Source organism: Heterodontus francisci, chromosome 19, assembly GCF_036365525.1.
Source record: "Heterodontus francisci isolate sHetFra1 chromosome 19, sHetFra1.hap1, whole genome shotgun sequence".
Classification (NCBI taxonomy): domain Eukaryota; kingdom Metazoa; phylum Chordata; class Chondrichthyes; order Heterodontiformes; family Heterodontidae; genus Heterodontus; species Heterodontus francisci.
Genome location: NC_090389.1, coordinates 84,053,635 through 84,077,833, shown reverse-complemented (window position 1 = coordinate 84,077,833; position 24,199 = coordinate 84,053,635). Strand labels below are relative to the sequence as shown.

The window sequence follows — 24,199 nt, the reverse complement described above, 5'->3', positions numbered from 1 at the left end:
CTGAGAGAAGTGTGAAAGGAGAGTCGATAGAGGTGTTCAAAATCATGAGGTGTCTATACAGAGTAGATAGAGAGAAATTGTTCCCATTGGTGGAAGGGTCAAGAACCTGAGGACACTGATTTAAAGTGATAGGTTAGAGGACCAAAGGCAACATGAGGAAAAACTTTATTATGCAGCGAGTGGTTAGGATCTGGAATGCACTGCCTGAGAGTTTGGTGGAGACAGATTCAATGGTGGCTTTCAAAAGTGAATTGGATAAGCACCTGAAGAGAAAAAACTTGCAGGGGAGAAAGGGCGGGGAGTGGGATTAGTTAAATTGCTCTAGCGGAGCACCTCCTGTGCTGTAGTCATACTATGATTCTATCATTCAGCTTGTGCCCATTTCTAGCTCAAGGCTGTGATGTAGTCTGAAAAACAACTGGAACATTGGGTGTGGAGGGTGAAGAAGCAAATTCCTATGACTTTCCAATCCTGATTGCAGATTTTTAAAAATTAATTTCAAGATATTTATGCTGCTAAATTTCTTCCTTTCACTCAACTGCCAACTCAAAATTTCATGAAAATAGTCTTTAAAATGTAAGATAAGACTTACCTTTTTGATTTCTCCTTTTTGATTGCGTGCTTTCCTCCTTGAATTTTAGCTGTGTTACCTCTTTCTCCTTCATCATTGGGGAATGTATTTCCTGGGATACCTTGTCCTCCCTTAAATGTTTAGAATAGCTGGTGATCTTCATTTGCTTCAAAGGAGGCACATAAGTTAAACTTGTCCCCAATGTTTCTGCATGAGGATCTGATGTGTGCAACTTCTCCACGGAAGGCTCAAACTTGTGTGTTTTCCTCCTTGGCATCTTCAACTCCTGAACATCCTTCATTTCCATTGTGGTGATCTTGACATCCTGAATTCTCTTCCTTTTCTTCCCTGGAGTCACAAAATCCTGGATTCCCTTCATTTTTATGTCTGGAGTCTCTAATCCTTCCAATACTTTTTCTTTGTTTCCTGAAGCCTCGAAAGCCTTATATATTTTTTTCTCTCTAGAGTCTCTAAGTTCTGACTTTTCTCTTGTTTCTTCTCCAGACACTGCTTTTCGATTTGTTTTCTTGACTTTCTTTTCTGTTTTGTTCAAAACAAACAAAAACATCTTGTTAAAATTAATTGATGTGAAACAGTTAATTTGCTGAGATACAGTAATTTATTTTTTATTTGTTTGTGGGTGTCACTGATTAGGCCAGCATTTATTGATCGCCCCTCATTTCCCCTGAAGTGAGAGGCTTGCTAGGCCATTTCAGAGGGCAGTTAAGAGTCAATCACATTGCTGTGGGTCTAGAGTCACATGTAGGCCAGACCAGGTAAGGACAGCAGATTTCCTTCTCTAAAGGACATTCGTGAACCAGAGGGGTTTTTACAACAATCGACAATGGTTTCATGGTCACCATTAGACTAGCTTTTTAGTTCCAGATTTATTAATTGAATTCAAATTTCATCATCTGCCGTGGTGGGATTTGAACCCATGTCCCTAGAGTATTAGCCTGGACTCTGGATTGCTAGTCCAGTGATACTACCACTACACCACCACCTCCCTAAAAATATAAAGTCAAACACTATGAGTGGAATTTTCTGTACTGTTTTACTAGCTGGCGAGCTTTGTCACGGTTCTTTCCCTGAGCCACAGTGTTATCATCCCACTTCCTGACCAATCAGGGAGAGTGGGAGGGATGACAGATTCATTTTTATGAAAGGAAGGGTTTTTAATTGAAGGGACCACAATATGGGGTACAAAGGCTCACCGGTGCTGCCTCCCCCGGTCTCTCATTCCTACCTGGATATCCTGCTGCAGGATCTGAGAGGCTACAGTAAGGTGAGTCCTTCAAAGGACGGGAGGAATACAACAAGCTTCCAACCAAGTAGGCATGGATGGAAGTGGCCAAGGAAGTCAGCAGCAGATGTGTAGTCCCTCCAACCTGTAAACAGTCCACCAAGAGGATCCAAGACCTCAGGAGAGCAGGAAAGGTGAATGGCACAACATTTTCAGGTGCCAAGTCCCACACTCTGACTTTCCCAGCATTCTCCTTGTAGATTATTAGGTTACTAAAAAGTTACTAACCAGAATACTAATTGTTAAAATCTAGCTATTATCAACTAACAACTAACATATTATCATAAACCAACATTTAGCTTTATTAGTATGATAAAGTGGGAAAACTTAGGAAATAGGGCACAGTATAGACAAGATGTCAAGTTAGAGGAATTCTGGGAAATTACATCAAATTCCAAAATGCTTACTTGCAGTAAAATGATGAGACCTTGAGAGCAGGCAGTGAAAACAGCTTTGTGAGAACAGAATGTAGATTTGTCTCGCAATGAGATAAGAGACCATGAAATGTAAAAGCATGGAGATAAAGTAGTTAACACAAAGGGGTATTACTTACGTAAATCCAAAAGAATAGCAACCATCACAAAATGATCCTTAGTTGGTTAAGAAAGGCATCCTTGAATACAAGACTAATCAATGATTGGAAGAAGGGAGGGTTAATTAGAAAGCTGCCAGAATAAAAGAAGTCTTGTCTATGTCACTGTACGGCAGAGAATCTTTGACCAACAAGAGACAAGAGAAACTACGAGAGGTTCTATGGTTCTATGGAGAGAGAGGGAGAGAGAGAGAGAGAGAGAGAGAGAGAGAGACACACACACACTGAAAAAGCCTGAGGGCCCCAAAGCTGCAAAAGAAACTAGTCATGCGTTTACCCTCCAGTTTCTGATACTGGTAGTATTATCGGTGTTAGACTGTTAATCACTGCCGGAATTTGTGCCAAATAGTTTATCTCAATAAAGTCAATTCACAACAAGCTTTGTCTGTTCCCACCTTTGAAGGGGGCATAAACCACCCCTATCTTATCTAATTTACATCCAGCACAGCATCCCTCAGAACAACACAACCTTACAGCTGCACTCATTCCTTTCTCTGGGCAGCCAACACTCACACTGACCCTCAGCCTATTGCCCTCTCACACCCTCACCTCACAGTTCCTCTCCACGCAAGCCATTATGAACATTCACACCTCTCTGCTTTCCCTCCTTGCAGAGGAAGAGAGAACACAATCTGGTAAGAAGCAGAGACCTCGGGGAGGGGGTGGCCCTCCAATGACAGGCACCTCATTGGTCACTGGTAATGCATGCTCACCTGCTCCACTGGGAAGAAGGTCTTGCTGCACGAGGATCCAGATGTCAGCTGTGACCTGCCATGAGAGTCTGAACCTCCTGAGGCACTGGTGCTTACACATGTGGGGAGAGCTGATCCTCTGCCTGTAAACCCTGTGTTGAGGGTCTCACTTCCTTCCAGCTGGAGGGGCACGCGGCTGAGGAGAAGGTGTTGGTGTTGCTCCTGCTGCTACTGGAGCAGTTGCCGATTGTTGTGGCCTCTGCTCTTGTCCCTCATCAGTGGTGCAAGGTGGAGCTGCATAAGCTGCTCCCATGCTGAGGTAAAGGCTGGCAGCAGGGAAGTACAGCTGAAGGTGAGTGAAATACTCAACAGATAAAGTGTCGTCCAACAAGATGGCAATCACCTGTCAAGCAGTGATAGCAATGTTTGAGAGAAGAAATGCTTTGAACAACAGTCTCTCAATGGCCCTGGTTGCAGCTTCTCAGTTTCACTGGTAAAAGCCTTCCCAGCTTGTCAGCTTCACTGACGAAGCTCTTCCCCACTGTACATTCGCCTCAGTGTCTCGATCGAGGCTTCTTAACCACCTTAATTACTTATCAAACAGATCCAAGGGTGTTCCCCACTCGTCTTCAATCCCACCCCGGTGAAACCCGGAAAAGGACGGGATGATGTTGGGATCCCGACGCGATGTCACTTTTAGGGGATTTAGCTCCCTGCACGTACATGCCCTCACCTGAGAAAATTCCCCCTATCTTTACACACTCACAAAAACCAAGAAAATAGTAGGATAGAAATTAGTTGGGCTCCGAGTTGAGTTTTATTACAATCCAGAAGCTTTCATTGTTATTCTTCTGCTGCGAGCTGACAAAATATCCAATTTGTTCAATTTAATTTCACAACTGTAGGTAAATTGCCCCTAGTGTAGGTAGGTGGTAGGGAATACGGGATTACTGTAGGGTTAGTATAAATGGGTGGTTGTTGGTCGGCACACACTCGGTGGGCCGAAGGGCCTGTTTCAGTGCTGTATCTCTAAATAAATAATAAAACATATGGGATCCTGGGCCTTATAAGTAGAGGTATAGAGTATAAAAGTCAGTAAGTTATGTTAACCCTATATAAAACACTAGTTTGGCCCCAGCTGGAGTATTGTGTCCAATTCAGGGCACCATACTTTAAGAAGGACGTGAAGGCTTTGGAGAGGTTAATTTACTGGAATGGCTCCAGGAATGAGGGATAGGTTATGTGGATAGATAGGAGAAGCTGAGGTTGTTCTTCTTAGAACAGAGAGGCAAAGAGGAGATTAGATAGAGGTGTTCAAAATCATTAGATAGACTAAATAAAGAAAATTTGTTTTTAATGCAAACGAATCAGAGACAACATGAGGAAAAACATGCAACGAGTGGTTAGGGTTTGGAATACACTGCCTGATAGGGTGGTGGATACAGATTCAGTAGTAACTTTCAAAAGGAAATTGGATAAATGCTTGAAGGAGAAAAAAATTGGAGGCATGTGGGGAAAGAGCAGGGGAGTGGGACTAACTGGATTGCTCTTCAAAAGGGCCAACACAGAGAATCAGTGGGTTGAATGGCCTTTTTATGCTGTACTATTCCATGATTCTATTACCAATTCAACATGATGTCAGCTGTGGCTCAATTGGTAGCACTCTCATCCTTGAGCTGTAAGGCATCTAGGTTCCAGCCCCACTCCAGAATTTAAACACAGAAATCAAGGCCGAAACTCTAGTACTGAGGGAGTGCTGTATTATCAGAAGAACTGCCTTTTGAATGAGAGGTTAAATTTAGGACCCCATGGCCACTATGTTGAAGAAGAGCAAGGGAGTTATCCCTGATGTTTTGACCAATGTTTATCCCTCAATCAACATCACACAAAACAGATGACATTGCTGTCTGTGGGATCTTGCTGTGTGCAAATTGGCTGCCGCATTTCCCACATTACAACAATGACTACAATTCAAAAGTATTTCATTGGCTGTCAAGGGCTTTGAGACGTCCACTGGTTGTGAAAAGTGCTGTATAAATACAAGTCTTTTTTTTTCTTTTTTAGTGGACCTGATTCAAGTGTCACCACTAGCGGGCATTACCTTAGCTATCACTTTGCTTTGAGACATACCCAGAAAGACCCCCATTGCCAGCAGGATCGCAGTGCCTGCAATGGCACTGAGACCTGGGCATTAAAGCATTGCAATCTTGTTATCAGAATAGCTCTGTCTAAGATAAACGCAGCCTAACACACATTTGCCAGCTTCATCTCAATTATCATTGTGTTTCTCTTACCTGATAGCTCTCTGGTTTTATCCTTCTGGAAATCCAGTCTTTGCTCTTTATCAGATTCATTTAAAATGTCATCAATTAACTTATTCATAAGCTCAGAATCACTCTGGCTTAAAGTCTTCCTTTTTAACACTTTCCTTTTGAGTTTACGTAGTTTTCTGCGATGCTGTTTCACGAATTCTCTCTTCAGATCACTTAAGGTTGTCTGTGGTGCAGTTTTCATATCAATGCATAGATAATCAATATTCCGGAATTCTATTTGTTTTTTTATGATTGGGAGCATGTCATCAATAGCAAATCCTGATAAATAAAAGAAGCAGAGAAAATTCAGAACAGACTCTTGGTACAGACTCATCTAAATATATTGAGATACATGTTATGATTTAGCAATCCCCGTGTAGAACTACAATTGGTGGGAGGGCCAATATAAACAAGGACCGTAGGAGTTTATAATAAAAACTTAAGAATTAGAAGCAGCAGTAGGCCATTCGGTCCCTCAAGCCTTCTGCACCATTCAGTAAGATCACAGCCGATCTTCCACCTCAGCTAAAACACCCCACATTATCCCCATATCCTTCGATTCCCTTAATATCCAAAAAATATGTCAATCTCTGATTTGGATATAATCAATGACTGAACATCCACAGCTCTCTGTGGTTAAGAATTCAAAAGGTTCACAACCCTTTGAGTGAAGAAATTTCTCCTCATCTGAGTCCCAAATGGCTGACCCCTTATTCTGAGACTGTGACGCCTAGTTCTAGACTCCCAAGCCATGAGAAACATCCTTCTAACATCTATCCTGTCGTTGTTGGCATCCATCCATCAATGAAAGATGATGGACATACCGCAAACAATCCATTGAGCTGGGGTGTCTTCTCTTGGTGCACCTTTGCTGATGGCTGTGAAGGCCAATCCTTGAGAGGCAGGTTCTGCCACAAGTGCTGCACAGGAAGCCACCAAGTGACGCTGTGAGTTGTTGTTTTTAACTTTGGTGCCTGTTGCCAAGCTGCTGTAGCAACTGGTCGTCGTGGTAGTGCACACTAGTCCAAAGGATGTGGTGGCATTTCCCTCTTTTGCCAGCTAGTGACTCTCAAGTGTGACAGTCAACATTTAGGGCCTTCATGTCACGCTTGCAAGCATCCTTGAAGCGGAGCTTTGGTTGCCCCACTGGTCATCTGACCGCGGCTAGCTCACCATACAGAAGATCTTTGGGTATTTGACCATCTTCCATCCTGTGGCCATGTCAATCCACCAAAGCCCCCTCTGTTTGATTAATGCCTTTGAGAGGATTGCCACATTTGTGATTTTGTCCTGCCAGGATATACCCATAATGCGCCACAGACAGCGAAGATGGAAATTATTGAGCTTCTTTTCCTGTACAATACCCACATCTATCCTGTTAAGCCCCTTAAGAATTTTATATGTTTCAATGAGATCACCTTTCATCCTTCTAAACTCTAGGGAATTTAGGCCTAGTCCACTCAACATTGGTTCATAGTTGTACTCTGTCTAAGGCAAGTATATCCTTCCTTAGGTACAGAGACCAAAACTGTACACAGTACTCCTGATGTGGTCTCACTAATGCCCTATACAATTGTCGTAAAACTTCTGTATGCGTATACTCCAATCCCTTTGTAACAAAGGCTAACATATCATTTGCTTTCCTAATTTCTTGCCTGTTAACTTCCTGTGATTTGTTTACAAGGACCCCCATATCCCTCTGAACACCAACATTTCCCAGTCTCTCACTATTTAAAAATTATTCTGTTTTTCTATTTTTCCTACCAAAATGGATAACTTCATATTCCTCCCCATTATATTCCATCTGCCACGTTCTTGCCCACTCATTTAACTTGTCTAAATTCTTTTGCAGCCTCACAGCTTACTTTCCCACACCTTGTATCATTAGCAAACTTAAATGCAATACACTCAATCCCCTCATCCAAAGCAATGATATAGATTGTAAATAGCTGAGGCCCAAGAACTAATCCTTGTGGTACGCCACTAGTTAGATAACTGCCATTGCAAAAATGACCCATATATTCAGACTCTCTGTTTTCTTCCATTAACCAATCCTCAATCCATGCTAATATATTATCCACAATCCCGTGAGGCCTAATTTTATGTAATAACCTCTTGTGTGACACCTTATTGAATGCTTTTTGAAAATCCAAATACATTACATCTACTTGTTTCCCCTTATCCATCCTCCTAATTACATCCACAAAAAATTCTAAAATATTTGTCAAACACTATTTCCCTTTCATAAATCCGCATTGACTGCTTCATCATATTATGATTTTCTAAGTGACATGTTATCATGTCCCTAATAATAGATTCTAGCATTTTCCCTCCTATTGATGCCAGGCTAACTGGCCTATAGTTCCCTATTTTCATTCTTCCTTCATTCTTGTTATGTTTGCTATCTTCCAATCCATGAGGACTGTTCTAGAATCTGTTCTAACCGGAACATGAACATCCCCTTCCTCAATGATAGCAGAGCCCAGCACCCAGGGCAGAAGACAAAGGTGAAGTATTTGCAACCACCTTCAGCCAGAATTGCCAAGTGGATGATCCATCTCAGCTCCGCCTGAGGTCCCCACCATCACAGATGACAGTCTTCAGCCAATTTGATTCATTCCGTGTGATATCAAGAAACGGCTGAGTGCACTGGATACAATAAAGGCTATGGGTCCCGACAGCATCCCAGCTGTAGTGCTGAAGACTTGTGCTCCAGAACTAACTGCGCCCCTAGCCAAGCTGTTCCAGTACAGCTACAACACTGGTATCTACTTGACAATGTGAGCAACTGCCCAGGTATGTCCTGCCCACAAAAAGAACAGGACAAAGCCAATCCTGCCAATTACCAGCCCATTAGTCTACTCTCAATCATCAGAAAGTGATGGAAGGTATCATCGACAGGACTATCAAGCAGCACTTACTCAGCAATAACCTGCTCACCCATGCTGAGTTTGGGATCTCCAGGATCACTCGGCTCCAGACCTCATTACAGCCTTGGTCCAAACATAAGAGCACTGAATTCCAAAGGTGAAGTGGCCTTGCTAGCAACGCCCACATGCCCCGAACAAATAAAAAAAAGACGATCTCTTTTGAATGCAGGTCATCATGTCCAGGGGATTTGTCAGCTTATAGTCCCATTAATTTCTCCAGTACTATTTCTTTACTTATCCCAAAATTATTAAATCCCTCATTTTCACCAGATGCTTAGTTCCCCATCACATCCAGAATTTTTTTTGTATCTTCTATCGTGAAGACAGATACAAAGTATTTGTTTAATGTCTCTGCCATTTCCTTATTCACCACTATAATATCTCCTGTCTCTGCCTCTAAGGGACCCATGTTTACTCTCGCTAATGTCTTCCATTTTACACACCTATAAAAGCTTTAATAATCAGCTTTTATGTCTCCAGCTAGTTTACTCTCATATTCGATTTTCTCTTTCTTTATCAGTTTCTTTGTCCACCTTTGCAGCATTTTAGAATCCTTCCAATTCTCTGGCTTGCTACTCTAATAATAGAGATCTACACAGAGTGAGTGACTTTGAAAGGGGGACTGAGTTACTTCAGCATTTTCTGGTGTACTTATTCCTGCCCCCTAGTCCTGTTTTGCCAGAAGACTGCACTTGTTTTCGACTCTCTGCAATGCAGGAGTTCGACTTGATAGAAATAAGTAGAGCATGATGGAGTGAAGGAGGGGCAATGAGAGACCTGAGCAGGTGGGAGGAGGGGAAGCTTTTAGATTGTTTAATAGGACAAGGGGAAGAAATATTGAGCTGCCTCTCTCCTCCCATTGAACAAAACCTCTTTGGTACTGAGAAGCCTTTAGCCTTCAAATTGTACTATGGGAACACAACACTTCTGTTCAAAATGTTTTTCTCTGCTATTACCTCAATGAATGCTTTTATTCATTAATGTTTTTATTATCAAATAGCAGATTGAGGAATTTCACAAACCTTTATCCCATATCATAATTTCCAGACCCTTGGGATTACTTTTGGAAGACTGATTTCCCAGAACCATCCAGCCAATAGGCAGCCTTGCACATTAGAACAGCAATCAGGAAATTGCAGGCATACTGTGGCAGCACATCAATTACCAGAAATTCAGCACAGGAAAGGAAGCTCAATAATTTCCACCTTCGCTGTCTGCAGCACATTGTGGGTATATCCTGGCAGGGCAAAATCACAAATGTAGCAGTCCTTTCAAAGGCAGAGCTCCCAAGTGTGTTGGCATTAATTAAACAGAGGCGGCTTCGGTGGATCGGACAGGTCCACAGGATGGAAGACGGTCGCATACTCAAGGACCTTCTGTATTGATGAGGTAGACAGGGCCAAACGACCAGTGGGGCATCCAAAGCTCCTCTTCAAGGATGCTTGCAAGTGTGACATGAAGGGCCTAAATGTCGACTATCACACTTGGGAGTCACTCGCTGGTGAAAGAGGGAAATGGCAACACATCCTGTGGACTAGTGTGCACTACCATGATAACCAGTGGCTACAGCAGCTTGGCAACAGGTGCCAACTCCAAAAACAACAACTCACAGCATCACTTGGCAGCTTCCTGTGCAGCACTTGTTGTAGAACCTGCCTCTCAAGGATAAGCCTTCACAGCCAACAGCAAAGGTGCACCAAGAGAAGACACCCCACCGAAATGGATTGTTTGCGGTGTGTCCATCATCTTTCGTAGATAGAAGGATGCCAACCAATCGGCACTTACTATAACTTCTTGTTGGCAGTGATTTGTTGTTGCAAAGAGTTTGTTAGTGCTTTCTCACTGCCTTATTTATTTTTATTTTTTATTTATTTAGAGATACAGCACTGAAACAGGCCCTTCGGCCCACCGAGTCTGTGCCGACCATCAACCACCCATTTATATTAATCCTACAGAATTTCTCACCCACAGCTGTTACAAAAATTTCTAAATTCACTTGTAACAGCCCTTCAAAACACTCCCACAGGGGATGCTGAGACCAAGTGGGCCCACATCAGAGACGCCATCTATGAGTCAGCTTTGACCACCTACCGCAAAAGTGCGAAGAGAAATGCAGACTGGTTTCAATCTCATAATGAGGAGCTGGAACCTGTCATAGCCGCTAAGCGCATTGCACTGTTGAACTACAAGAAAGCCCCCAGCGATTTAACATCCGCAGCACTTAAAGCAACCAGAAGTACTGCACAAAGAACAGCCAGGCGTTGCGCAAACGACTACTGGCAACACCTATGCAGTCATATTCAGCTGGCCTCAGACACCGGAAACATCAGAGGAATGTATGATGGCATGAAGAGAGCTCTTGGGCCAACCATCAAGATCGCCCCCCTCAAATCTAAATCGGGGGACATAATCACTGACCAACGCAAACAGATGGACCGCTGGGTTGAGCACTACCTAGAACTGTACTCCAGGGAGAATGCTGTCACTGAGACTGCCCTCAATGCAGCCCAGCCTCTACCAGTCATGGATGAGCTGGACATACAGCCAACAAAATCGGAACTCAGTGATGCCATTGATTCTCTAGCCAGCGGAAAAGCCCCTGGGAAGGACAGCATTACCCCTGAAATAATCAAGAGCGCCAAGCCTGCTATACTCTCAGCACTACATGAACTGCTATGCCTGTGCTGGGACGAGGGAGCAGTACCCCAGGACATGCGCGATGCCAACATCATCACCCTCTATAAAAACAAAGGTGACCGTGGTGATTGCAACAACTACCGTGGAATCTCCCTGCTCAGCATAGTGGGGAAAGTCTTTGCTCGAGTCGCTCTGAACAGGCTCCAGAAGCTGGCCGAGCGCGTCTACCCTGAGGCACAGTGTGGCTTTCGTGCAGAGAGATCGACCATTGACATGCTGTTCTCCCTTCGTCAGATACAGGAGAAATGCCATGAACAACAGATGCCCCTCTACGTTGCTTTCATTGATCTCACCAAAGCCTTTGACCTCGTCAGCAGACGTGGTCTCTTCAGACTACTAGAAAAGATCGGATGTCCACCAAAGCTACTAAGTATCATCACCTCATTCCATGACAATATGAAAGGCACAATTCAACATGGTGGCTCCTCATCAGAGCCCTTTCCTATCCTGAGTGGTGTGAAACAGGGCTGTGTTCTCGCACCCACACTTTTTGGGATTTTCTTCTCCCTGCTGCTTTCACATGCGTTCAAATCCTCTGAAGAAGGAATTTTCCTCCACACAAGATCAGGGGGCAGGTTGTTCAACCATGCCCGTCTAAGAGCGAAGTCCAAAGTACGGAAAGTCCTCATCAGAGAACTCCTCTTTGCTGACGATGCTGCTTTAACATCTCACACTGAAGAGTGCCTGCAGAGTCTCATCGACAGGTTTGCGGCTGCCTGCAATGAATTTGGCCTAACCATCAGCCTCAAGAAAACGAACATCATGGGGCAGGACGTCAGAAATGCTCCATCCATCAATATTGGCGACCACACTCTGGAAGTGGTTCAAGAGTTCACCTACCTAGGCTCAACTATCACCAGTAACCTGTCTCTAGATGCAGAAATCAACAAGCGCATGGGTAAGGCTTCCACTGCCATGTCCAGACTGGCCAAGAGAGTGTGGGAAAATGGCGCACTGACACGGAACACAAAAGTCCGAGTGTATCAGGCCTGTGTCCTCAGTACCTTGCTCTACGGCAGCGAGGCCTGGACAACGTATGCCAGCCAAGAGCGACGTCTCAATTCATTCCATCTTCGCTGCCTTCGGAGAATACTTGGCATCAGGTGGCAGGACTATATCTCCAACACAGAAGTCCTTGAAGCGGCCAACACCCCCAGCTTATACACACTACTGAGTCAGCGGCGCTTGAGATGGCTTGGCCATGTGAGCCGCATGGAAGATGGCAGGATCCCCAAAGACACATTGTACAGCGAGCTCGCCACTGGTATCAGACCCACCGGCCGTCCATGTCTCCGCTATAAAGACGTCTGCAAACGCGACATGAAATCGTGTGACATTGATCACAAGTTGTGGGAGTCAGTTGCCAGCATTCGCCAGAGCTGGCGGGCAGCCATAAAGACAGGGCTAAATTGTGGCGAGTCGAAGAGACTTAGTAGTTGGCAGGAAAAAAGACAGAGGCACAAGGGGAGAGCCAACTGTGCAACAGCCCCGACAAACAAATTTCTCTGCAGCACCTGTGGAAGAGCCTGTCACTCCAGAATTGGCCTTTATAGCCACTCCAGGCGCTGCTTCACAAACCACTGACCACCTCCAGGCGCGTATCCATTGTCTCTCGAGATAAGGAGGCCCAAAAGAAGAGACACTAATTCCATATTCCTACCACATCCCAACCTGTCCCTGTATTTCCCTACCACCTACCTATACTAGGGGCAATTTATAATGGCCAATTTACCTATCAACCTGCAAGTCTTTGGCATGTGGGAGGAAACCGGAGCACCCAGAGGAAACCCACACAGACACAGGGAGAACTTGTAAACTCCACACAAGCAGTACCCAGAATTGAACCCGGGTCGCTGGAGCTGTGAGGCTGCGGTGCTAACCACTGCGCCACTGTGGGATGCTTTTGTGTTAAACTATAGTGCATAGGAAGCAATCCGTATGATATGTGGGAAGTGTATGAATACAGATGGATGTTACTGCGCAGCAGATCAAACCGCTCACCTCCTGGCCTCAGCAGTAAGTAACAAGGCGCAAAATGTGGATGTTTAAACACTAGTTTCTGAGGCCATCACAGTGGGGAGGTGGTTTCCCCTGCTTGCCAGGCGTAGTAAAATTATAAACCTGTTCTTTACAAACGAAATTTTGATTCTTGCTGCAGTGATCTCAAAGATAAAACCTTCTCACACTCTAACATACTGGTATTTTAGCTCTTATGCTGGCAAGATTTAAACGATTGTAGATTGGCATAGAAAGGACACAGAGCTGAAATCTGAGGTTTCCATATTTAAGCAATGGTGACCTGAGAGTTGTACATATCTATCTATACAAGCTAACTATAAAATACCAGGGTTTCAGTCATGGCATTTTTAGCTCACAATTAAGGGAAAAACTGTCAAGAATAAAGGCCAGAATTTTATGCCCCCCCCCACCCCCCGAGCTCAACAACAAGCGGGCTGGTGACGGGGGGGGGGGGCCGTAAAATTGAGTGGGAGGTGGTGGGGAGGGGGGGTGGTGCCGTTCCCAACGCCTACTTGCCCCGCTGCAATTTTATGAGGGGTGGCGGCGGCGAGAAACAGCTCGCCTGCCCCAGGCCAATTAAGGCCCTTAAGTGACCAATTAACTGCCCGCCGCCACCGGTATTTTACCCGCAGCTGGATGGCACCTGGGGAGGGCCCCTCCTGATTGAGTGCCCTGTGCCCCATGGAGGGCCACCTCAAAAGCCCCAACCGCCCCCTCCGCACAATACTCTGCCCCCACCCCCTAACCGACCAACACCCTGGCCCCCTGCATTGCCTCACCGGGGCCCAGCCAATTGTCCCCGGCGAGGCCCCAAAAACTTACTTTACATCCGGGGCTGTCCTTCCTCTTGCTGGTATTGGCTGGGTGTAGTCCCAGCAGTGACCACTGCTCCTGGTGGCGCAGCCGTGACTAAGAGCTGCCGGCCCTCTGATTGGCCAGCAGCTCCATTAGGCGGGACTTCCTACCTCAAGGAGGTGGAAGTCCCACCCAAGGCCAATTAAAAATCCCAGCCTGGCTCCCCAGGCCCAGCAGAGGCAGACTCGCCACTGACTTTTCGGCCAGTGGGCGGAGCCTCCTGCCCCACGTAAAATTCCCACCAAAGGCAGGATCTCACGGACTGGCTTTGACCCTAAACTGAAGTAGAGTTTGGTTTGTATGTTTAGGATCCAATTAGTTTCTTATCAGGAGACAATAGAAACTTTAGTTAGAGTCATACAGCACTGAAATAGGCCCTTCAGCCCACTGAGTCTGTGCTGACCATCAACCACCCATTTATACTAATCCTACATTAACCCCATATTCCCTACCACATCCCCACAATTCTCCTACCTACGCTAGGGGCAATTTACAATGGCCAATTTACCTACCAACCTGCAAGTTTTTAGCTGTGGGAGGAAACCAGAGCACTTGGCAGAAACCCACACAGTCACAGGGAAAACTTGCAAACTCCACACAGGCAGTACCCAGAACTGAACCCAGGTCGTTGGAGCTGTGAGGCTGTAGTGCTAACCACTGCGCCACCGTGCTGCATGTTAATTCAGCAGCTCAAGTATAAAGTTCAGTAAATTCTAACATAAAGCACTGTTACAACAAACGTTGTCTTGTTGTTTGAAAAATATCAATTAACCACTCGTCTTTCTTTACTGTCCTATAACCATGGTTCTATCCGTGTTGCTTCACTCCCGTCTTATATGATGGCGTCGATTTAGACTTTGTGCAACATTTCCTTTCGAGATGAAAACCAGGCTGCCGACTCGCTAAAACCCGTTTTCCACTATTACACAAAGTCAAGATCTACCCTCTGGTCCCTTAATTTTGTCAACAAGCCTCCAATGCAGCACTTTATTAAACACTTTTGAAAATTTATATAAACAATATCCACTGCATTTTTTCTCAATGTTTCCTCAAAGCAACTCCCTTAAATTTGTGCAATAAGACAGAGAATGCCAGCATGTCCAGAATTAATTAACCCATAGGTTTCTGGTATCTTTAGTATCTTTATTTAATATCTCTGCCAAGCCTTCACTAATCATAACAAGATCCCCCTTTCCCTGAATGGTCCTACACTCACTTTAATTACTCTTTTACCTTTAATATGCTTATAAAAGGCCTTATTATTTCCATTTATATTACCTGACAGACATTTTTCATATTTTCTATTCACCCTTCTAATATCCTCATTACACTGTCAAAATGCCTCATCATTTTCTTTAGTATTGTCAGTCCTAGTATAATCATTCATCTCCCTTTTAAGGTTTAGTTTTGCTGTTTGGTCCAATTTTCTTAAGTGGGAAGCCACTTGGAATGTTTTATTATATTAAAGGAGCTATATTCTCACCATCACTAAGACTGCCTATTTCCACCTCCGTAACATCGACTGACTTTGTCCTTGTCTCAGCTCATCAGCTGCTGAAACCCTCATTCATGCTTTCATTACCTCTAGACTTGATTATTCCAATGCACTCCTGGCTGATCTCCCACATTCTACCCTCCGTAAACTGGAGGTCATCCAAAACTCTGCTGCCTGTGTCTTAACTCGCACCTAGTTCCGTTCACCTATCACCCTGTGTTCCCTGACCTACATTGGCTCCCGGTAAAAGCAATGTCTTGATTTCAAAATTCTCATCCTTGTTTTCAAATCCCTCCATGGCCTCGCCCCCTCCCTATCTCTGTAATCTCCTCCAGAGCCACAATCCTCCAAGATATCTGCGCTCCTCTAATTCTGGCCTCTTGAGCGTCCCCTGATTATAATCACTCACTCCACCATGCCTTCAGGCCCCAAGTTTTGGAATTCCCTCCCTAAACCTCTCTGCCTCACTTTCCTCCTTTAAGACACTCCTTAAAACCTACCTCTTTGACCAAGCTTTGGATAATCTGACCTTATATCTCCCTATTTGGCTTGTTGTCATATTTTGGTTCATAATGCTCCTGTGAAGTGCCTTGGGGCATTTTGTTACTTTAAAGGCACTATATAAATATAAGTTGTTGTTGTATACAAATGCAAGTTATTGTTGAGGCAAAAACAGCTAAATGGAGAAATAGTCGAATAGATATTCCAGATGGACGAGATTAAAGATGCTGACGGGCCTTCTTCATTGTAAGCTATCTTTCCAGACTGTAAAGTTTGAACTTTTCTTATCATTCCTCATACCTTGCTCCCTTTACTTCTGCGGATCGAACCTCCCCAAGGACCTACCTCCACAAAAGAATTCCAGTGCACTTCTGTAAGATCCGCCTTCAAAATAGTTTGTGAAAGAAAACTTCGCAGTCGTTATGTTTGCATGTGAAAATTCTTCACTCAACGCATTCTGTAGCTCCTGATGTAAAGGAGGGAGCTGCTTTATCCCTTCAGATGCTCCTTTTTCAAACAACAGGCTAAGATTTAGGAGAGCAGCATACGATAGTATTTGCAGCTGGAACTTTATACATCCTTTCGCAATCTTCAAAAGCTTAGCCTCCATAGAATGAATAATTGTTACAAACTTGAAGCGCAAATTTCCATCAGTTTTGAATAATTCTTCAAACAGCTTGTCCAATTCATGTCGTGCTTCCGTTTGGACATCAACAGCCTCAAGTACAGCCATTTTAATTTGACAATCTGCAGATGAAAGCAGACAAAGCTGATGCTTTAATAGCATGAATTACTGCACAACTGGCTTCCTCCCTTACTTACTCCCTTCCTATCCTCAGACAGAGCCCATGGCATAAGTTTCAACACCAGGTTTCTTTAGGCACCCCTCGGTTATGGATGACAAGCAGGGAAGTGAGGCAGGAGGCCATTTACTCCCCCTCACATCTCATTGTGCTGGTCCTATGCCTACTCCAGGTGGAGGCCCAGTTACTATGCACAGGGGAGGGGAAGCCCAGGAAACCCGGGGGCAGCGTAGTGGGGAGGAGGGCAAGACATAAGGTAATGGATTCCTCCCCACTTTTTCACTCCATCTGGAAGTTGAGCATTCCTTGAGTGCAACAAAAAGGAAAGTTCCCCCTATTCACTCTGGCTGGTATAGTTCCATGGGTGGGGTGGTTTAGTGCTGCAGAGCACACCCATGGGGAAACGGATCCTGACAGACCAAATTCATTTTATAGTTTGATTTATTTCATGTTGGAGCGTTAAATTGTATCTATCTCCTATTAGTGATAAACAATGTGGAAGATATATGAAAATACATCCATAAAAGTTACAACATAGAAACAGTCCATTCAACCCAAACAGCCATGTCAATATTTACCATCCATGTAAGCAAATAGTACATGTTCTTAGCCAGTTTGATACTCACCATATCCTTTAGGGTCAGGGGTAGAGAAAGTAATTTCTGAGGGGGAAAAAAAGTATCTATGAAAGTTCTTTCTTCATCAAAATAATGGAGTTATAAATTTTCTCTTCAAAGTCACATACTGCGAGCATGTATCAGTAATTTGGGTGTCAGGCGTAACAAGATTCTACACCATTTTCCGTCTATTAATTTGAATGAACAGGAAATCTGTGAGGCTGACTGACACCTACATCCAGCTTTCTGCTTCCAGAAACACAAAAGCACAAAATCAACTCTGTTGTCTCCAGTCACTTGTTGCTGCAGCTGAAACGAGTGAACGCTACCCCAGTTATAAAATGATTCTCGGTGAGATTCTCCATGATGGAGAAATACAAACCAGCTGGTGTGTGGGACCTACTACCCTGGGATGGCCAATGGCCACACCTATCCCCCGTGGGGATGGCACTCTGTATTTGCTTAATAGCCGTTCGCCTCTAACCCCTTCCAGTTTGGATGAAAGGCCATCGACTTGAAGCCTTAACACTGTTTCTCCCTCCACAGATGCTGCCTGATCTGCCCAGAATTTCCAGGATTTTCTGCTTTTATTTCAGGTTTCCAGCATCCTCAGTATTTTCCTTCTTATTTTGGTTTAAAAGGTGATACTGGAGCATAAAATTATAGAATCCTACAGCACAGAAGGATGCCATTCAGTCCATTATGTCTGTGTCGACTCTTTCAAAGGGCCATGCAGTCATTCGGGCACAGAAGGAGACCATTCGGCCCACCGAGTCTTTGCCAGCTGTCTGTTGAGCAATCCAATCAAACCCATTTCCCCACTCTAGCCCCGTGACCCCGCAGGTTTATTTCCCTCAAGTGTCCAATGATTTTGAAATCATTGATCGTCTCTGCTTCCACTACCCTTGGAGGCAGCGAGTTCCAGGTCATTACCACTCACTGCGTAAAAAAGTTCTTCCTCACACCCCCTGCATCTCTTGCCCAAAATCTTAAATCTTTGCCCCTGAGTCCTTCTCCAATCAGCTAATGAGAACAGCTCTTCTTTGTCGATCTTATTTAAACCGGTCATAATCTTGAACACCACTATCAAATCTCCCCTCAGTCTCCTTTGTTCCAAGGAGAACAACCCCAGCTTCTCCAAACTAACCTTGTAGCTAAAATCCCTCATCCCTGGAACCATTCTGGTAAATCTCCTCTGCAGCCTCTCAAGGACCCTCACATCTAAAGTGTGGTGACCAGAACTGGATGCAATACTCCAATTGTGGCCTAACCAGAGCTTTGTTAAGGATCAGCATAACTTCCCTACTTTTGTACTCAATACCTCTATTTAAGAAGCCCAAGATCCCATACTTTGCTAACTAGTCTCTCAATATGTCCTTCCACCCTCAAAAATCTATTCACATGACCCCCCAGGTCCTTCTGTCCCCCCACACTCTTTAGAACTGTGCCATTAAGTCCCTATCCCTTCCGCCAAAATGCATCACCTCATATTTCTCAGTATTAAATTCCACCTGACACTTGTCTGCCCATTCTGCTGGCCTATCTATGCCCTGTTGCAGTTGACTGGAATCATCCTCACTGTCTGCCACACCTCCATGTTTGGTATCATCTGCAAATTTTGACATTTTACTCTGTATTCCAATATCAAAGTCATTTATACATATTTCAGAAAAAGCAGTGGTCCTTGGGGAACACCACTGTCTACCATCCTCCAGTCTGAAAAACAAACATTTACCACAACTCTCTGTTTTCTGTTCTTAAGCCAATTTTCTTATCCAAGCTGACAATGACCCTCTCATTCCACATGCCTCATTTTCGTCAACCAGCCTTTTATGTGGTGCTTTCTCAAATGCGTTCTTAAAATACTGTACCATAATTGTTAAACTCTCAATTATATACCAATTCTCATTAACCCCCAGCAATGGGGTGGGTCCTGTCCGTTATGGTGAAGGAATGAAGATTTTACTGTATGACCTTTTTAAAAGTTCTTATAAGTTGCAGGTAAAGCCAAGGAAAGGGTGTAGAACATAAGCCAAAAGGCTCTTACCTTGAGCAAGCTTACATTTGCACTGGCAGTCAACTAGGTGACAACATTTGCATCTCAAATCTGTGAGGACAGAAGAATTTTTATTAACAGTAAAATTTTCTGAATATTGAAATTCCTAGTGTAAAGAAGTTTAGTTACTCAGAGAGGCTTAATGAGCTGGGTCTATTTACTTTACAACAGTGTAGACCTGATTGAGGCTTATAAAGTGATTGAAGGGCTGGAATCCGCCAATAATACAAAAAATAATCCTGAATTAATAATCCCTGTGAATCCCCTCACCTGGCCTAGTGGTCCTACGCAGTGGCTGCAGCATGGCTGGTGGAAGGCTGCTGACTTTCACAGGGGGAGACTGCAGATGGCCTTGTAGGACGCCCTTGAGAAGCCCTGGACCTCAGCACGGGAGGCAGCAGTTGGGGCAAGCTGGCTGACAGGCCACAGCAAGGGCACTGGCGGAGTGACAGTGGTGGAAGCATGAATTCTGTCATCCTGAGACACGACAGCAGGCTCATGCTCCACTGAGTCACTGTCACTCCCACCGGGCAACACCTCAGTAATCCTTGTAAACTACTAGAGTACAGATTGCTGGACTGCAGTGAGAGCTTAGCTGCCCTGTTGAGCACTGAAATATGCATCCACAATAGCAGCTGTCTGTCCCTGGATGCCAGCAGCCAGGAATCTCAATACATCTGTGTGAGCATCCACTGCAGCAGTGATACATTGGAAGGCTTCTGCCTATTCTGCAGTGGAAGCTGAGACAGCAGCCAGTAGTCGCCCCATCATGGGTCAGTCAGGCAGTGCTGTCATGGAGGTGTCCACCACTTCTATGGTGCAATGGATGCGTGATGCCCTGTGTCACAGTGGAGCCGAAGTCCTCCATGCTCCTAGTCAGTGACTCTAGGCTGTCCGACAGGCCTGCAAATGCATTGAGCACATCGGTGTGCTTCGTCATCAGTGTTTTCCTGTCGAATGTCCAAATGAGGTCCTCATCTCAGTTCCCTGCAGCAGAACTCATCTGCGACCACGCCCTCTGGGGATTTCACACACAAACTGGATCTACTCTCTGTTCTGGCTGCAGCACACCTGTGCCTGGTGACTCACTATGTGCTGTTTCCATTTCATGGCACCTTTCAAGGTGAGGAGTGAGTAGAGAAGGTGCATCAGGCAACATCTCAACATCATCAGGATCACCCCAGAAGCACTGAGTGTCACTGGCTCTATAGCTTCGATGGACAATTCTATGGACCCTCTCCTTGAGTGTGCTAAACAGATGGTTGAGTGGTGATCCTCCACTGGTCCTTTGGGTCTCCCTCCTATTGTGGCCAGCTTTCTCCTGCAAGGGAAAGGACAAAATGTCAGTGACGGTATGACAGTGTGGTTGGGTGATGTATCTGCCATAGCAGAATAGCTGTAAGTTTATGGAGGCATGTAGAGGGGTGTGCGCGGTTGGCACAATTGGAAGGTGTTTGTGGGTGAGGTGTAGTATAAGGATGTTGGGGTTGAGTCCTGAGTGTCAGAGAGCACTGCTGAATGAGTGATGGGGTGTGGTACATTGAGCAGTGAGAGATGGCTGATGTGGTGGGTGCGAGCTGTGATGTGAAAATGGATTCACTCACCAGCCGAGAGAAGTCATTAAACTTTTTTCCGCCACTGTTCTAGAAGCCATACCCTGGGCATTGACCACCCTTGCCACCTGCTCCCATTCCTGGCGGAGGCTCAGTCTTGAGGGCTTCCTACCTCAAGGAAATATGGCCTCCTTCCCGGCCTCCAGCTCTCTGCATAGTGTATCCAGAGTAGCGTCACTAAAGTGCGGAGCCCTCTCCTTCACCTGGTTTGCCATCCTCCTTCTCCCTTAATGCCCAAACGTGATTATCCAGCAGCCTGCAGGACATTGCTGCAACTTCCCATTTACAGGGACTTCAACTTTAAAAAGGGAAGACTGTCTGACTCACGTGATTTCTTCACATCACTGCTTGGCCCCCTGCTGCACACAGAGGACACTGGCAGCGCAGTGGAGACCAGTGCAGCTCGAGAGCCTCTCCAATCAGAGAAATGAGGTGGGTGCACCAATTTTATGTGCTGCCCACGTCATTTCCAATCGGACTGGGCAGGTTGTGAATCGTGGCTCCCAAGCCCAAAAATTGGGGCAAATAAATTTCCAGGCCTACGGATTCATATACAAAAAACACACAGTGTAACTTGCAGTGTAATCTCACGTTGCAAATATATTTTACACACCATCAAGCATTCCAAAGTCTCAAGACAGAATAAAGCTTCCTCCACCCTGCCCATCAACATGCTTCAACTCCAACAGTCAAAGAAGATCAGTCATCCCATGGGTCAGTCAACGGTGGTTTTGTGCCAAGGAACTGAGTTAGAATTATCCATACTCATTTTTCTTAACGCACTGCAGCCATAAATAGAAAAGACTTTTCATCCCAACCCAGATCCCAACTGAATTTCAATCCAGTTCTCGGAGGTGAAAGACTAGTGTCTGACCCACTATGTTACTCAGGAGTCCCTCCCCATCTCAGTGTCCATCATTTATAGGGTTTTATATAGTTTTAATTAATTTTTGTACTGAAGGTTGTCGAAATTTTACAGCCAGCCTGCAGCATCAAAAATTCCCAGGGAAGATGAGGAGTAAATCTGCCTCTGCACAATCCAAACATTGATGTACAACCATACCATACGATGTGGGAAGGATTTTCTTTTATCCTTTCATGGGACGGGGGTCATCACTGGTAAGGCCAGCATTTGTTGCCCATCTCTAATTGCCCAACAACTGAGTGGCTTGCTAGGCCATTTCAGAGGGCAGTCAAGACGCAACCACATTGCTGTGGGTCTGGAGTCACATGTAGGCCAGACCAGGTAAGGATGGCAGATTTCCTTCCCGAAAGGACATTGGTTAACCAAATGGGTTTTTATGACAATCAATGATAGTTTCATGGTACTATTACTGAGACCAGCTTTCAATTCCAGATTTTTAAAAATTAATTGAAATTAAATTCCATCAGCTGCCATGGTAAGATTTAGAAACTGTGTCCCTCGGGCCCTGGATTACTAGCTTAGTGACATTACCACTGTGCTACCATTGCCCCACTTGGATTGCCTTAATTCCAACAGAAGACCACCCCGTCCAGCTCTAATGTCAATAACTCTTTCCGACATTAGCTTTTTTTATGGCTTCTCAGGGCAGGGTTTTAATGAAACTGACCCACTCGTGGCGGAGGGGCCGGCAGCAGGTCAGAAACTCTTTTGTCAGAGAAACGGGCTTCGCCGTGACTGTTTAACTTAGCTACAGCATTAGCTACCTGCTTCCAGGTTTCCCGACCAATCACAGGGTGAGTACGTGATGAAAACCCACATCTGTCAAAGGAAGGATTTCTAGTTAAAGGGACCCCAGCCAATATTTATCCAACAAACACAGGAATGGAAAAGAGAGGTGGGAAGGCTGCTCCCCACCCCTCCCCCCACCCCCAGGTCTCTGACTCCTCTCTGGAGCTCCTGTTGCGGGATCTGAGGGACTGGCGAGAAGTGCTGATGGCTGCAGACAGGAGAAACAGGCCAGCCTCTCAACCCAAGCAGGCATGGGTGGAAGTGGTCGAGGAAGTGAGCAGCAGGAGTGTGGTCCCTTGAACCTGGAGAGAGTGCCCCAAGGGGTTTAATGTCCTCTTGAGGACAGGAAATTTGAGTGGTATCCCACTGTCAAGTGTCAACCCCCACAATCTGACTTCCCAGAATTCTCCTGCACAGCAATCCTCAGATCAACACACCTTGCAGCTCCACTCATTCCTCTCTCTCCTCGCATCCCCAACTGAACAGCCAACACAGACACTCACCCTCATCTATTACCATCTCACATCCATGCCTCACAATCACCCTCCACAATAGCTGTCATTCCCTCGTCTCCACACAATCCATTCCTCATGCTCACAACTCTCAGCTTTCTCTCCTTGCAGGAGAAGACAGTGCAGAACTCCAGGGAGAGACAGAGAACCAGGGATGGCCCTCCGGTGATAGCCACCTTGACAGCCACTGGCAATGTGTGCCCACTAGGTCCACAGGAGGTCTTGTTCCAGGAACCTGCAGATATCAGCAACAGAAAGCCTGAACCTCATGCAGTGCTCATGCTCAGTCATGTCGAGAGAGCTGATCCTCAGCCTGTAGACCCTGTGCTGGGGTATCACCTCCTTCGAACTGGATCTCTGCATCCAATTTTTCTGTTCCGAGGAACAGCATGTGTCTGAGGAGAAGGCAAATGTTGCTGCTGGTCTTGCTCCTCCTGCTGCTGTTGGTGTTGGCGTTGCTGCTCCTCATGTTCTGCATCGAGATCCAAGGCAGAACTGCATAAGCTGCATCCATGCCGCAGTGAAGGCAGACAGCAGGGACATGCAGGTCAGGATGAATGAAGTCCAAGGTAGGTGAATTGAGTTCCAAAAAGTTGGAAGTCACCTGTCAGAGCATATTCTCAGAAGAATTCCTGTGAGTCCCAGCCTTTCACTTAGGCAGGGAAGCATCTCTGTCGTTTCACTCTTTGAAGGCTTTCCAGCCTATCCGTTTCACAGAACAAGCACACTCCGCTGTGCTCTCACCTTGTTGACCCTGGCAAGTTCCATTAGCTCAACAAACCCATGTGCTGGCTGTTGAAGCGAGAATTCTGGGTTAAATGCATAATTAAGTGGATATTAGCATTTAAACTGCAGTCCTGACAGTTCCACGGGATTTTCCCACACATCTCCGAATCCACCCCGGTAATACGAGGAAG

The 24,199-nt window shown here is 45.2% G+C and overlaps 1 protein-coding gene across 6 annotated transcripts in view; it reads right to left on the bottom strand.

The window, feature by feature from the left end:
- The window catches only part of LOC137380261 (uncharacterized), a 75,531-nt gene that overhangs the window by 21,134 nt on the left and 30,198 nt on the right, over nucleotides 1–24,199 (bottom strand). For 5 of the 6 annotated variants that reach the window (XM_068052137.1, XM_068052140.1, XM_068052135.1 and 2 more), the window contains 5 exons: nucleotides 19,435–19,494; nucleotides 17,397–17,432; nucleotides 16,313–16,714; nucleotides 5,453–5,749; nucleotides 593–1,111 (listed from right to left, as the gene is read on the bottom strand). In XM_068052137.1, coding sequence (XP_067908238.1) covers nucleotides 593–1,111; nucleotides 5,453–5,749; nucleotides 16,313–16,714; nucleotides 17,397–17,432; nucleotides 19,435–19,494 — 1,314 coding nt within the window. The remainder of the gene's footprint in view (nucleotides 1–592; nucleotides 1,112–5,452; nucleotides 5,750–16,312; nucleotides 16,715–17,396; nucleotides 17,433–19,434; nucleotides 19,495–24,199) is intronic. The other variant, XM_068052139.1, reaches the window with a different exon arrangement.